Source organism: Nycticebus coucang, chromosome 1, assembly GCF_027406575.1.
Source record: "Nycticebus coucang isolate mNycCou1 chromosome 1, mNycCou1.pri, whole genome shotgun sequence".
NCBI lineage: Eukaryota > Metazoa > Chordata > Mammalia > Primates > Lorisidae > Nycticebus > Nycticebus coucang.
Window position 1 is genome coordinate 86,362,926 of NC_069780.1, and position 12,037 is coordinate 86,374,962.

General features: G+C 38.7%; 1 protein-coding gene across 15 annotated transcripts in view; it reads left to right on the forward strand.

The window, feature by feature from the left end:
* The window catches only part of RAPGEF2 (Rap guanine nucleotide exchange factor 2), a 299,942-nt gene that overhangs the window by 278,910 nt on the left and 8,995 nt on the right, over positions 1-12,037 (forward strand). For 7 of the 15 annotated variants that reach the window (XM_053583632.1, XM_053583641.1, XM_053583697.1 and 4 more), the window contains 8 exons: positions 652-863; positions 954-1,077; positions 1,705-1,728; positions 2,792-3,015; positions 4,831-5,040; positions 7,860-8,012; positions 9,158-9,280; positions 10,676-10,901. In XM_053583632.1, the coding sequence (XP_053439607.1) occupies positions 652-863; positions 954-1,077; positions 1,705-1,728; positions 2,792-3,015; positions 4,831-5,040; positions 7,860-8,012; positions 9,158-9,280; positions 10,676-10,901 (1,296 nt within the window). The remainder of the gene's footprint in view (positions 1-651; positions 864-953; positions 1,078-1,704; positions 1,729-2,791; positions 3,016-4,830; positions 5,041-7,859; positions 8,013-9,157; positions 9,281-10,675; positions 10,902-12,037) is intronic. The other 8 variants (XM_053583668.1, XM_053583678.1, XM_053583718.1 and 5 more) reach the window with 3 other exon arrangements.

The following is a 12,037-nucleotide window of genomic DNA, read 5'->3' on the forward strand; positions in this document are numbered from 1 at the left end:
ATCATTTGAACTTCTCTGAACGTCATTTTATTTCTCTGTAAAGTAACAATACCCCAAAGAGTTATCAAGATTAAATGATGTGATGTATGTGGTGTTCCATCAGACAGCACAAAGTAGATGCCCAATGAATGTTAACTTTCTTCTAAATCCTTAGATTGAAGCTGGCAGAAAGTACAGATGGGAACAGTTAGCTGTATTGATGTTGAGCATGATTAGTACATTAGTCATTTTCTCTGTGGGAGTTTGGTTATACTATCACTGCTATTACAGCTTTTGTTTTACTTTGTTACTGTGGGAGATTTGCCCAGTTTGTTTTATCAGCCCTCTGCTGTGGGCCGCACACTGCCCTGTGTATGGAGACCAAGCCTCAGTGCTTCTATCCTAGTGGTTTTGCTACTTCCTAGAGGAGGAAGTAAAGGGAAGAGGAGAATAAAACCCCCTGCTTGACCCTGGCCCTACTTCCATGAGCCGTTCTCGTTCCCCAGAGTTATCATTGCAAGTTTCTTATGCCTCCCTCTGTAAATCGTTGTGTGTATTAAGGACACATGCAGAGGTGTGACATGTCACTGCTTAGTCTGTGCACTGTTTTACTCCCTTTATTTCACGAGAGACCATTTCATTGTGTACCACTTTTCTCTTTCCCCCTCTCAGTGGTCTAAACCTGGCACCAGTGGCAAGACTACGAACAACCTGGGAAAAGCTTCCTAATAAATATGAAAAGCTGTTTCAAGATCTCCAAGACCTGTTTGATCCCTCCAGAAACATGGCAAAGTATCGCAATGTCCTCAATAGTCAAAACCTACAGCCCCCTATCATCCCTCTATTCCCAGTTATCAAGAAAGATCTCACGTTCCTTCATGAAGGTAAATATGAGGTAGAGGATTTCTGTCTGCACTTGTCGCAGCGTAGAATGTATGCCATGTGATTTCCTTTGTCTTGTCTGCCAATTACAGGGAATGACTCAAAAGTAGACGGGCTGGTCAATTTTGAGAAGCTAAGGATGATTGCAAAAGAAATTCGTCATGTGGGCCGAATGGCTTCAGTTAACATGGACCCTGCCCTCATGTTCAGGACTCGGTGAGTGTGACATCTTCAGTGGCACATGTAGGATTAGAGAAGGCTAAGTTTAGAACTTCCTAACGATTAAGAAAAAATACAATATTTGTATTTGCGTTATGGCAGAAATTATATTAGGATGTGCCGAGAACACCATTAAGCTTTAATATGGAGTAAACGACTTATTCTTTATCAAGTGCCCTTTTGACTGTCAGTAAACATAATTTATCCTTCAGACATTTTTGATTTAATATTAGTCACAATTATATGTTTCTTATTGTTCAGAACCCTGACTTGTAGAGAGCTAAAACTCATAAGTCATAGTCTAAACTAAAATATGAAAACAACCCAAAGAGTAGTGTCTCAGTAGTCATACAATGGATTCAGCTGTCGGTATAGTCAAAAATAATTCAGCAAAGGAAAGAAGTCAGTCGTCATCTTCTAGGAAAAACATAATTCAATATATTTCCTTTTGATCCAGAAAAATATTTCTGGAAAAAGTTGTATGTGCAAGGGAATTACACAGTTTAATGTTTGTGTGCTTCTAGAACTGCTTATCCGGAAGTCTAGTCTTTTCTTTCTGAGCTTCTTATCTCTCTGTCTCTCTCTCTCTGCCCGTGCTTCAATCTCCACGGCTCTCACTTACAGGAAGAAGAAATGGCGGAGTTTGGGGTAAGTGGCGGAGACCTTGCACACCCACACACAGTTCTTATCCTGCTTGTTGCATTGTTTTCTTAACCTGCTGTGTTTTCTGATGCTTTGCGTTTTTGCATTTTTTTTTTTCTTAACCCTCTTGCTGTAGCAGAATTTCAGATGATAAACTGACCTCAAATTTAACCTGTTGGAGCTTTTGCTTTTGAAGTCATGATCCATGAAAGCTATGTAATGCTTGACAGTTGTTCTGGGGAACTCTAGGCCAGGTGTATTTATGGGCTTTCAGAAACATTTTATTTTAATACAGTTTGTGTGTCTTGAAATGGGAAAATTCCAAAATAGGGGGAGGAGACGAAGTATAGTATTATCAAAGGAAAAATTGTGCAATTAAAATACTACTGCATAGATATTTGAGAAGTAAACACGTATAATGCAAAAGGTGCCCCCAACTGTTAAAACTGAATTTTTTACAGCTCAGCTAACTACTGTTTTCATTCTGTGTAAACCAAACCTTTTTAAAAATAATACTTAACAACTCATGTGCTAAATAGTTTCTATATATATATATATGTTTACATTTGCATGACTGTTTTATTAACAGATTGACCATACCTGCATATTACTGAAAAACTCACCACATTCAATGCAGAGAATAGGAAAACAGTTGTGAACATTGCAGCTAATTTTATTTGTTTAAATCTATGTAAAATGTGCTCTTTAGGAGAAGTACATTTAATGTTGTAAATCTTGCAGTTATGTATTCTTGCATGAGCTTTTATGTATAATTATTATTTCCTGGCTTCTATCAGAGAATTCTCTGAATGCTCCATGCAGGTGAAAAGTAGAATTTTTTAGTTGGAACAGAACAGGTGCCAAACACATATATTCATGTTTGTAATATGTGTAATTCTTTTATTAACTGAAACAGTTTTTCTGAATTACTCCTTTGTAACAGTGTACTTACTGCATTGTGGCATGTGACCTTTTGAACAGGGGATTTGATAGAAGTCTTGGCACATTTTAAATAGATAAATTAATCCTGTGCTAGAGCGAGCTGCATATCTACCTTTTCGTCTTCCAGGTCCCTCAGCCAGGGTAGTACAAACGCAACAGTGCTAGATGTTGCTCAGACAGGTGGTCATAAAAAGCGGGTACGTCGTAGTTCCTTTCTCAATGCCAAAAAGCTTTATGAAGACGCCCAAATGGCTCGAAAAGTGAAGCAGTACCTGTCCAATCTGGAGCTTGAAATGGATGAAGAGAGTCTTCAGACGTTATCGCTGCAGTGTGAGCCAGCAACCAACACATGTGAGTTTTTCCTTACAGTGGCTGCAGGCTTTGGCTGGAATTCAGGTTTGTTTCCTGTGCTACATGGGTGGTGACAAAACAGGGCTCAGTGCAAAGGGAGGAACAGCAATACTGAGATACCCTAGCCTTTCCATCAGCACCATGCCCCATGTCTAGCTGGGGAGACTGGGGAGGATGACACTATTGCACAGCCAGTACACATGCAGGGGACACGCTGGATGACTTTGGCTCTCATTCGCGTGTCTGGTTTTCTCACGAAGGTACTCCCAAAGTGATGGGTTACCTGACAGGTGGGGCCTGCTAGGTCATTTGAGCACAGAACTGAGTGAGCTGGCTGGCTTTGACACCCCTACAGCTCACACAACACTTAGCAACAAATTCAGATACCTCTTAAAGCAATAATGCCACCTAGTAGTGAACCACAAGAGCCTAATGTGTAGGTTTCCAGCCTTTAAAAAGCTGGGCAGCCTAGATACGAGCAGTTTTCTTTTCATCTGTGTCTCAACTTCTAAAACAAACAAAGACATTTTCTATTCAGTACATTTTGGGGACTTCTGTGGGTACGTTTGAAGGTATCTTCTATGGAATTGAAATGTTACATAGATGATTCGAGAAGATTTGGATTCTTAGATTTACCTAGGACAATATAAAAGCACTGTGTGTCCTGGTGAAGAGCTTATCTCAGAGTCAGAGTGGTCATAGATCAAGTCCTGTTTGTTCTTCCCAGTGGCTGTGTGACCTCAGGGCAACATACTTTTTTTTTTTTTTATTGTTGGGGATTCATTGAGGGTACAATAAGCAAGTTACACTGATTGCAATTGTTAGGTAAAGTCCCTCTTGCAATCATGTCTAGGGCAACATACTTGAACTTCCTAATCCTAACCTTGTGTGTATGTAAAATGGAAGAAGTATGCATATGCCACTGAGTTGTTCTAGATACTAAGATCCTCTGTATACAAATTTAATTGTCTTATTAAATTGACTTGCCATGTATCAGGGTAGTCCAACCTGCCCCTGCCTGGCCCACAGACTGCATGCTGATTTTTCTGAGGACTTTCTTTGCTTATCTATGATGCTGGATATCACAGAAAGTATGCACGGGCCTTTTGTTGCTCATCAGCTTTCATTTGTGTTTGTGTATTTACTGTGTGGCCCAAGACAACTCTTCTTCTCTTAACACAACAACTAAGAAAAAGCCAGGAAGGCTGTGTTAACCAGTGTGATGAAAATTTGTCAAGTGGTCTATAAAACCAGTGTATGGTAAAAAAAAAATAAATAAAAATAAAAAAAGACAACTCTTCTTCTTCCAATGTGTGGCAGGAAAGAAAAAAGGTTGGACACTCCTGACATCACAAAACTATATACTCAGAATATTCAAACAGTTTTGCCTGCTATTTGCTTACATAGATAATTGTAGCCCATAGGAGGATTTGTTAGAAAATAGATAACAGTTAGTGCATTTATTATTTAAAACTTAGCATATACTCATCAAAGAATTTTGGACACTATTTTAGAAAGTAATTTCTGATGATTTTCCTAATGTAGATTTTACTACATTTGTGTGTGTGGTTTTTTTTTTTTAATATACATACATATAACATATGGAACCATCCATTTTTCCGTTTTTATTTGTTATGTATTTAATAGTATAATCATCCTTTGAGATTGTTAATTTCATAAAGTAAAAGTGCCTCTAATATTTTTGTAACTAGGGTACTTACTGCAGCCAATGTTCATACAATTCTAAAATTATCTTCTGCATAGCTACTAATGTCTTAAATCCTTTGTTCTCTTTTCAAACCAAACCATTATCAGTGCCTAAGAATCCTGGTGACAAAAAGCCAGGCAAATCTGAGACCTCCCCGGTGGCTCCAAGAGCAGGGTCCCAGCAGAAAGCACAGCCCCAGCCGCAGCCCCAGCAGCCACCGCCACCACCACATAAAGCCACCCAGGGACTGCAGGTTCCTGCTGTGTCCCTTTACCCTTCGAGGAAGAAAGTTCCCATAAAGGATCTCCCACCTTTTGGTAAGTGACTAAATTCTTTTCCTTTTTTGGTGCTATTTGCTGTCATGGTGTGTTTGTTTTAGATAAGGAAAAAAAAGTATTTGTTGCATAACTTTGTCTAATATACTTGAATTTCTCCAGGGGAAGGAGTTGTTTTTATAAACAACATCTTGTTTAAACACACTCATTTGCAGCTTGGCACCCGTAGCACAGTGGTTATGGTGCTGGCCACGTGCACCAAGGGTGGCAGGTTCAGACCCATGCCAGGCCAGCTAAACAACAGTGACAACTGCAACAAAAAATAGCTGCATGTTGTGGTGGGTAGTCTCAGCTGTATGGGAGGTTGAGGCAAGAGAATTGCTTAAGCCCAAGAGTTTGAGGTTGCTGTGATCTGTGACACTACGGCACTCTAGGGCAACATAGACTCTGTCTCCAAAAAAAAAAAAAAAAAATGCTCATTTGTCATGATGGAGACAGTGTGCATTTGTTAATTTAATTTGTAATAAATACAAAAGATGTTTTGTCCATATATGATTTAAACTCGCTTCACCTTATAACCAATGAATTGCTGGAGTTTAGGCAGAATATTTTTAAGTTAAATAATTTGTCTACAGGTCAATTCTTATTTGCCAAATACTGATTCTATAAGTTGGGGAAAAGTATTTAACTTATTCCTGAATGGTCAAGAGCTAAATCATGCTTCATCTTTCCTACTAAAGGTAAAATATATACTAGTTATGTGCCTTTATGTAAATGGTACAACAAAATAATTTTTCATAAAATATATTACTTTTTTCTATGTATGTGTGAAAGGAAACAATGCTAATAAGAATAAATTCTTAAACAGATAACAAAGATAAAATTGGAGTTGGTAGGTACGCTCCCGAGCTATCGCAGGCCTTCTTTCTGAGGTGGGCAAGAGTCCCTTAGTAAACCCCCTTTACCTCCCTGCCTTATTCTTCCCTGTCAGCAAGCGTCAGGTTTGTCGAGTTTGGAAAAGTGAATGCCTTTACTTGACGTGTTTTCTCTTTCACAGAGTTCCCCTATCACAAACAAATTGAACAACGTGTTTATCTACTATGTGTTTAACATGAGTGCATTCCGAAATCCCCTGAAATCTGACCTTTGTCTCCACATTTTATGCTGCCCTTCATCTATGGAAGGTTATCAGCCTTCATTTTGGCTAATAGTAGCCTATTAGCTGTATTTGTAGATGGGCCTGAGCATAAAGCTATGGCCCCCCTCTCCCCCCCGCCCAGAGAATAGCTCTCAAAATGTTTTTAGGTCCATTTGAATTTATGAACTTTAGAAATGTGGATGAACTACCGTATGTTGCCTTACGATATTTATTTAGTTTATCGTAAATATTTAAAGTCACATCATATAAAATTAATTTAGAAATGCTGAGGGTTTTTGCCTTCACTCCAATTCATGAAATGACTGTATTCTAAATACTTTCTGCATCTTTTACACTGGTGTCTTTGTCATCACTAGCACCACTTTTAAAGTATCTAGCACAGCTTTCTAAAGCACAATGTCTTTGCTGCTATCTCCATTTTTTGAAAGAGAGCACTTTTTTGAATTTGTATATGACGCTGGCCTTGGAAATTTTTTCCAAATCAAAACTATTCATTCACATAGCTTAATGTAGTTGGTATTTTTACATATTTTGTGTATATTAGTATTTCTACTTGTAATCAAAGTATTGCTCTAGAAGCAATTTTTTAAAAAGATTATACTAATACGAGACAAAATGAAGAATTAAATCTTTGTTGAATTTTATTGACTTCTTTTTAATGGATTCTGTTAAGTCTATGACCATTTAAAACTAGAATTGATAAGAGGTAATCTCAAGCTGTAGTGCCCTCCCAAATATCTCTTTGTTGTTCAAAATAAAATCGAGAGTCTCATAATAATATGAGAAGCTTTGTAAAATATTTTAATGTGATTCCTTCATTTCTAAAAAATAATTTGTTGAGGAGGAGGAAACCAACTGCATTGGCTGTGTAATTATTTTTTTTCTGCCTTCGTCCTTCTGGATCCTGCGCTTGGCACTGGTTCACCTCCTTCTTCTGAAGCCTTCTCCCGTGGTTTCTGTAACACACAACTTTCATGTGTCCCTTCTGCCTTCTCTTCTCAAGTGTGAACTGCATAACCGCCCTTCGAGCTCTTTCACTCTCTTTTTCTAGTTCCTGTTTACTTTTCTCCTGTTACTTCCCTGAACTAACATAACCAACCCTATTAAAATATGTTTCCAATGCAAACTTGGTATTCTTAGCTGTGTCACTTTGTTTCTAAATTCAAGTGTTTCCAAATCATCTATTATTTTTCTTATTACCTAACATATTGTTGAATAAGGATGGTGACTTTAAGGTTTTAAATCTAACGTAAAATATCAAAAGCAATCTGTTTCTCAAACACTGGCATATCCAAGACTAAAACCAAACTATAGGAATCTCATGCCTTCCGTTAAGTTCACCATTTGGACCATGAAGAAGACGAAGAACATTTAGATTATAAATAGTTTGAAATTCAATGTAGTGATATCAAATCCTAACACAAAAACGTTTTTTGGTCATTAATGTTTCTTTTCGGTCTTAAAAATACATTCATAGAACCTCTGTAAGTTGACCCAAGAGAAGGTAACACACCGATGAACATTCAGAGGTGGCAGCATCAGGAACTAGGCCTGCTGTGCCGAGAGAGGTGCACGTGGCGCTTGCCCAGTCCATGAAAATCAGGGTAACTTAAGGCAGTGGGAAATGTAGGGAGGTGGTCAGCTATGGAGTTCCACTGTATTTAGGTTCTTTTATTTCTTTTTTCTTTTATTTCTTTTAAAGGCATAAACTCTCCGCAAGCTTTAAAGAAAATTCTTTCTTTATCTGAAGAAGGAAGTTTGGAACGCCACAGGAAACAAGCTGAAGACACGATATCAAATGCATCGTCACAGCTTTCTTCCCCTCCTACTTCCCCACAGAGTTCTCCAAGGAAAGGTAGAGCTCAGTCACTGACTGTTTTCCTTTCTTGAAACGTACATACTCCAGGTATCATAAATTGCAGAGTTATGCATTGCAGAGTTTTTAGTTATAGTCATGTAAGATGGTGATCTCTTATATACTGTCCAATGGCTTCTTTTCCCTCAGTTTATAAATTTGGAAGAATTCTGGTATTGTTTAATGTTATACATAACAGTAAATGTATTAAATATGTAACTACATAAAACTCTTTAAAAATACATTTAATTTTGTTTAAGTATGAAAAGAATTCTTTTTATGGGTGGTACCTGTGGCTCAAAGAAGTAAGGTGCTGGCCCCATATACAGGAGGTGGTGGGTTCAAACCCGACCCCAGCCAAAAACTGCAAAAAAAAAAAAAAGAAATATTTCTTTTTACATTAAAATTTGTCCCAACTAAATTTGATTACATAACAGAAAAGAGGGCTGTAGGCTCAGCACCTGTACCTCAGTAGTTAGGGCGCCGTCCACATACACCGGAGCTGGCAGGTTCAAGCCTGGGCCTGCCAAATGACAATGACAACTACAACCGAAAAATAGCCGGGCATTATGGTGGACGCCTGTAGTCTCAGCTACTTAAGAGGCCAAAGCTAGAGAATCGCTTCGACCCAAGAGTTTGAGGTTGCTATGAGCTGTGACACCGCAGCACTCTACCCAGGGTGACATAATGTCATTCTGTCTCCAAAAAAAAAAAAAGCCTTAAAAACATGAACACTGATATCTTCCTGATTTATTTTTTCATTGTATTAACACGGGTCTTGATTACCTTTTTTGTTGCTACCTTGCTTTATTTCCAAAAAGACTGCATTTGAGACAATCCAAGTCTCCTCCTTATGTTGATACTTTCTCATATTAAAAGCACAGACAGTTTCCACTGCGTAACTGTCCAGGTTACTTCCTACTCCTTCCCCTTCACTGAGTGGGTATGAGCCAGGAATAAATGGCAAAGACTTAATTTTCCCTAGAGGAAGGCCAAAAGGGTTAATAAATTGTTAAGTTTAACTGACAAACAATACTGCTTTACTTTGTAGACATTTCAGACATCTGTGCATTTTGTGTGGGGATCAGTCTCTGCCATCCTTGTTATATGGATGTATCTAAATTCTTTTCTCATCCTGTTGTCAGGTGGCAGTGGCAATCAGCTGAGATCTTTTGGCTCCGGGCAGTTGGACTTAACCAGTTCCTCCTCTTCTCTTGGAAGTGAGAACAGTAACAAGAATAACAATGCACCACGGACCTATGGGATAGGTGGGGTTTATAGAACCAAAAACGGGGTGGGAAAGAGAGGAATCATCTCATTAGTTACAGAAAATGAGAGAATTCCTCCAAGTGTTAAGGGTTCCCTCTGAGTGATTATTTTTCTGGAGAATTTTTTTTTTTTTTTAAAGCGGACCATTTAGGGAAGGCTTTAAATCTTGCCTGTCAGAACTTGCAATGTGGTTTATAAAAAGGCATTTCATAAGTGAGCACATTAAATCTTATCAAGACCTGTGCAGCCTTTAAAAAGTAAATCAGGAATTACCAATTTACTGAAAGGATGAGAACATACTTAAATTAGAAACATTCGGATGTTCTAGATTTAATTTTTTTTTTTTTAGGTAAGTGGCATTGAAAAAATTTGCATAGCATATAATCACATAAAATTGATGTTTAACATGAGATCCTTAGTAATGTACACAGGGAAAAATGTACTGAGAAAAAAGATTCAGATTTTCATCATTAAAAATATTAAGACAAGACTCTTCATTATAACTTTCAAAGTTATTTTTTGTAACAAAGGAGAATTAAGAGTCCTTTTAGGTCAAGAAGTAGACATCTGTTTAGACATTTTAAAGTAATGATCTGGGGCAAGGTGCACATTATATCCTTCAAAACAATTAGCTTTTATGTGATTCAACTAATATTAATTTAATATTGGAAAACCAAATGGCAAAAATCCAAAGACATCTTCTTCATCTCTTCTTTTTGTTTGTTTATATGTTCACTTAAAATTATAAGTAGTACAGATATTTCCAGCTCAGTTATTCTATGCCATATTTAAAGCTCTAAAAATTGGAAACTCGGCTTGGTGCCTGTGGCTCAAGTGGCTAAGGCACCAGCCACATACACCTGAGCTGGCGGGTTCGAATCCAACCCAGGCCCAGCAAACAACAATGACGGCTGGAACCAAAAAATAGCCGGGCGCTGTGGTGGGTGCCTATGGTCCCAGCTACTTGGGAGGCAGAGGCAGGAGAATCGCTTGAGCCCAGGAGTTGGAGGTTGCTGTGAGCTGTGATGCCACAGCACTCTACCCAGGGTGACAGCTTGAGGCTCTGTCTCAAAAAAAAAAAAAAAAAAAATTGAAAACTCAGTTGAAAACAAGATCACTGGCTTTGTTTGCAGTTTGGGGAAAAACATAGTTTTAAATCTGATCAATTTCTCTTTGTAGTTTCTTTTATATAAACTAATAATAGTGCAATTTATAACAAGGGAAGCTAAGAAAAGTTAAGTAGTACTATGATTTAAGTCATCTGGTCTCTACAAGTCACCCACTTGAGTGGCGATGTCTGTGCCTGCATTTTGTTTTTGCTTCTATTTGGTAGGCTTCCATTTTGTGCTATGAGCCTAGAGTGTCTAATGGCCATGGTTGTATTTCTCATGCAGGTTATACTTTGGCTCCCAGTGGGACTGTGGATAATTTTTCAGATTCGGGTCACAGTGAAATTTCTTCACGATCCAGTATTGTCAGCAATTCTTCTTTTGACTCAGTGCCAGTCTCACTGCACGATGAGCGGCGCCAGCGGCATTCTGTCAGCATCGTGGAGACAAACCTGGGTGTGGGCAGGATGGAGAGGCGGACGGTGATGGAGCCTGATCAGTACAGCTTAGGGTAGGCGGCTTCTCTCCGTGTTCTGCTTTCCTTCCATCCCTCTGTTCATGATGGGTCACAGATACATACCGATACAGATATACATATATATACACACACACACATATAATTTTTTTATTTTACCTAAGGCCTAAGAAATTTTCTCCCATCCCTGTTCTGATGTTCACAATTTCTAGATTAAGTGCTGTGATAGTTTTGGCACACAGGCTGCTTTTTAAGTTAGGTTTATTCTTTATCTCAATATAATTGTTCTGTGCTGAATGCAGCAGGTGGCTTTAGGCTATATACAGTTCCCTTGTATGAGCTGCCTTCCTGAAATAATCAAATTATAGGGGCCATCCTTAACGATACAAAGGGAAAATTTTTTTTTTAATTTTTTCACTCTTTCTTTTTTTTTGTAATTGTTTCAGGTTAATTTGAGAGTATAAAGAATTGAGTTACAACAATGTTTGCATTTTTTTAGGTAGAGTCCCTCTTATAATTGTGTCCTGCCCCAAGAGGTGTGCCATACACTGTAACCTTGTACCCATTAAGTAGAAGTACCCCCATGCCCCTTCTTCCTCCCCTCTCCCTGCCCCCTCGCTCCCTTCCCCCTACCTTGAATTGATTTGAGTTTTTCTGCTATATGGGTGTACAGTAGATTGTCTACTGGCTTCATGTTAGTATTGAGTACATTGGATTCTTGCTTTTCCATTCTTGTGATACTTTGCCAAGAGGAATGAGTTTCAACTCTATCCACATTAATACAAAAGATGTAAAGTCCTCATCTTTTTTTTTTTTTTTTTTCCTGAGACAGAGCCTCAAGCTGTTGCCCTGGGTAGAGTGCTGTGGCATCACAGCTCACAGCAACCTCCAATTCCTGGGCTCAAGCGATTCTCCTGCCTCTGTCTCCCAAGTAGCTGGGACTTCAGGCACCCGCCACAACGCCCGGCTGTTTTTTGGTTGCAGCCGTCATTGTTGTTTGGCGGGCCCAGGTTGGATTCAAGCCTGCCAGCTCAGGTGTATGTGGCTGACGCCTTAGCCTCTTGAGCCACTGGCGCCGAGCCAGTCCCCATCTTTAAGGACTCAGTAGTATTACTTAGTATACATATAGGACAGCTTGTTAATCCATTCACAGGTTGATGGGCATTCAGGTT